The sequence below is a fragment of the Temnothorax curvispinosus genome, unplaced genomic scaffold (assembly GCF_003070985.1).
Source record: "Temnothorax curvispinosus isolate PA1 unplaced genomic scaffold, ASM307098v1 QBEX01007537.1, whole genome shotgun sequence".
In the NCBI taxonomy this organism is placed as follows: domain Eukaryota; kingdom Metazoa; phylum Arthropoda; class Insecta; order Hymenoptera; family Formicidae; genus Temnothorax; species Temnothorax curvispinosus.
Window position 1 is genome coordinate 1 of NW_020217317.1, and position 3,162 is coordinate 3,162.

Genomic DNA, 3,162 nt, shown 5'->3' on the forward strand with positions numbered 1-3,162 from the left:
TTTTGAACATATACATACGCCTTCTCATCATTATCTGGAATAATAAATAAATATAATATTTCTGCAATTAAAAATAATTATGCATGTGTGTAATTTTATTTACATACGTTTTAAAGATATGTACTCAGATGTAGTCAGTCCTCCCACTGGAAATGGCAGGCTTTCATTATTTATTCTAAAATATATCGTGTGCTTTCTAGGATCAGTAGGATTTATAAAATATAAGGATCTATAAATATAATTTTTCAATAAATGTTAAAATATTATTATCAGTTAAACATTATGATTAAATTAAAATTTTACGTAGATTAGGTTTCTTTTGTTATTACAATATATGCACGCAATCAAAATATAAATTGCAGTTATATTTACTATAATACCTTTTTGTAAATTATCCATTTCATATTCTTGTTGCATCTATATATCCTTTTGTGCTTATTTCTTGTAACAAAATAGCCTGAGATATAGCTTTTACACAGTACATACAGGATCCAGAACGATACTAAAAAAATAGCCTGAGATATAGCTTTTACACAGTACACACAGGATCCAGAACGATGCCAAAAACAAGCCGTGGTTCACCCGTAAAACTTCTTATCTTATTCTTGCTTCTTCTTCTTCTTCAACTTCAATAATGGCAAAGTGCGAACCGGGCGAACGTTTCAACACTTTCAACTGCTTTCAACCGTCGACGTTTGAACGTTCCCCTTCGCGGGATCGACTCGGTCACGAACAACCCGTATACAGAAACGCACGCCGCGCTGCAGAAAGCAATGCAGTAGCCAATCAATTTATCGCTTTTCTGTAAGAACGAAAGAGTGATTGGTTAGTTTCTTACCACGCGGTAAGCGTTTCCGCACTTTCCGCACTTTCTGCGTCCTGTATGTGCACCCACGTGACTCACGTCGCCAAATGGCCAACTCAGGTTAGTCTTTAGTTTAGTGGAAAACTCCATCCGGTCTATGTCTATGAGTGAAGTTAGTGAAGTCAGTTAATCGATGTTGAGAAAAAAATATCGGACATCGATTAATCGGAAGAAAAATTAATCGGACAAAACTATCGATTAAAAATCGATTAAATATCGGCTTTTTCGATTAATCGAGAAACATCGCCCATCCCTACTACCGTCTCGTTCCGCTAGCCAGTGCGGCACATTAAGGGTCGACAGGAGTAAGAGTGGAGACCTCTGTCGGCCGGTCGGGAATTACGGATTCGCTTTTCCCAAAGTTTAGCCTAATTAATTGACGAATCACATTTTACTTATGCTCGTTTTAATCAGTAAGATCAGCCGCAAGCTGGTACAGAGCCGGATTTTGGAAAAAGGATCGAAATAAAATTTATAATAAATGTGGGGAAACGCGCAGCTAGACACGGGTCAGGTTGGGTCAGCTGCGAGTCCGTATTTTATTTATAATAAATTTTTAAGAGCCAAAATGCAAAATCCGGCTCTGTACCAGCTTGCGGCTGATCTTACTGATTAAAATGAGCCTAATTTTAATGAGATTTATTACGTAATTAGGCTAAACTTTGGGACAAACGATTCTCACTAGTAAGAGCAGCTTATGGGGAATTTCCGTGGTAACATACTGACAAGGGCTGTGTTCAGAGGTGCCAATGGTGCTGTTTGCCCGCTGCCTGCGCGCCTGGTGGGGACACGCACACAGCTGACGGAGCCGTGTACGTGTGCGCTGGGCGCTCGGCGGCGACTCGGCGCGGCTCGGCCAGCTTCGGGCGGGTAGAAGAGCGCACACATAAGCATAGCCATAGCCATAGCCGGTTCGAAAGTCGGCGTATGCGTTCATATGCGTTAGCACGTCGGCTGACTTGGCTCGTCTGTTATGTCTCGCGTATCCCTTCTGATGTTGATTTATGAATAAAATATATATTATGACATTGATGCATATGACAATAAAATATCCCTTCCCACACTAGGCGTGAAACACTATCGTGTGTCTCTTATTTAAAAGTAATGAAACTAATAACAAAAAATGTTAGTAAAATTGATCAATTACATAAATAATATTTAATGAAACTATATTATCTTTATTTTGAAAATAAACTGTATAAAAAAAATAAAAAACAGAAAAAACGTAAATAATAGAAATCCACTCTTGGCCAATATGTACGCTTTCTTCTTAAAAAAATCATGTTATTAATGTAGAAAATAAATTATTGTTAACACAAGAAAAGTGAAATAAAACACTAAATTATATATTGTTTGTTTTAGAAATATTGTTTTGATAGTATAATTACTTCGCTAATGGCAAATACATGTAATATAAAATTTAAAAAAAGAATAAATTATTTGTGCAACAATATGATATATTTATTGTAATATTTGTTCTCAAATAAATGCATGGACAACGTACATATTGTTGCTCAACAGAAACCGCAAGAAGGTGGTGGTCTCTTCCGTCAAGAGAAAATGTAAAAATTGTTTTCTTTAATATTAAAGAAAACAATTCTTTACATTTCCTACAAATACAGATAGAACAAAGAAAGAGAGAGATAGAGAGAGAGATAGAATTGGTATAAAGGATAGACATAAAAAAAATATAAAAGGATAGACAAAAATATACAGGACAGAACATAGAAAAAGAAAAGATATTAAAAGAGTATTAGTTTTAATTTACACGATTTATAATTCACGACAGTTTGTGACAAAATTATATATATAAAAAAACATTCAAAAAATTAGAGGTACATGTAAAAAAATATATACAGATACAGACATATGTATACATACATACATTAATTATACATCTTTAAATGTTCTCTAGATTACAAAATACAAAACATAACAAATAGAATTATATAATTCTTCTGACGTGAATTTTATTAGATTGTCTAAGGTAACCTTTACACTAGAAATACAAAATAATTTTCTACCGTTTCAATTTTTAAAAGTAATGTTACATTAATTATGTTAAACATCGAATAATTTTTTATTATAATCTACATTTTTTACTTTTACAATAAAAAACAGGATATTAAAAAATAGAAAGGTTGAAAATAGCTTTTGGTATTTCTAGTGTTTAATCGGAAAAAAGTGCACATGTTTTATTTATTATAATACTGAAAATAATAACATATTTATAGCAAAAATATTTCCGAAATCATTCAAACTATTACGACAACTACAGCCAATTTTTGAAATTAACA

The 3,162-nt window shown here is 33.3% G+C and overlaps 1 protein-coding gene across 1 annotated transcript; it reads right to left on the bottom strand.

Annotated features, from left to right (window-relative positions):
* Positions 1-1,137: 1,137 nt before the first annotated feature.
* Positions 1,138-1,933, bottom strand: LOC112457137. Its single transcript, XM_025020037.1, has 2 exons — positions 1,548-1,933; positions 1,138-1,233 (listed from the first exon to the last, which is right to left on the bottom strand). The coding sequence occupies exons 1-2, from the start codon at positions 1,800-1,802 to the stop codon at positions 1,138-1,140; spliced, it is 351 nt and encodes a 116-aa protein (XP_024875805.1). The 5' UTR covers positions 1,803-1,933.
* Between the last annotated feature and the right edge of the window lie 1,229 nt (positions 1,934-3,162).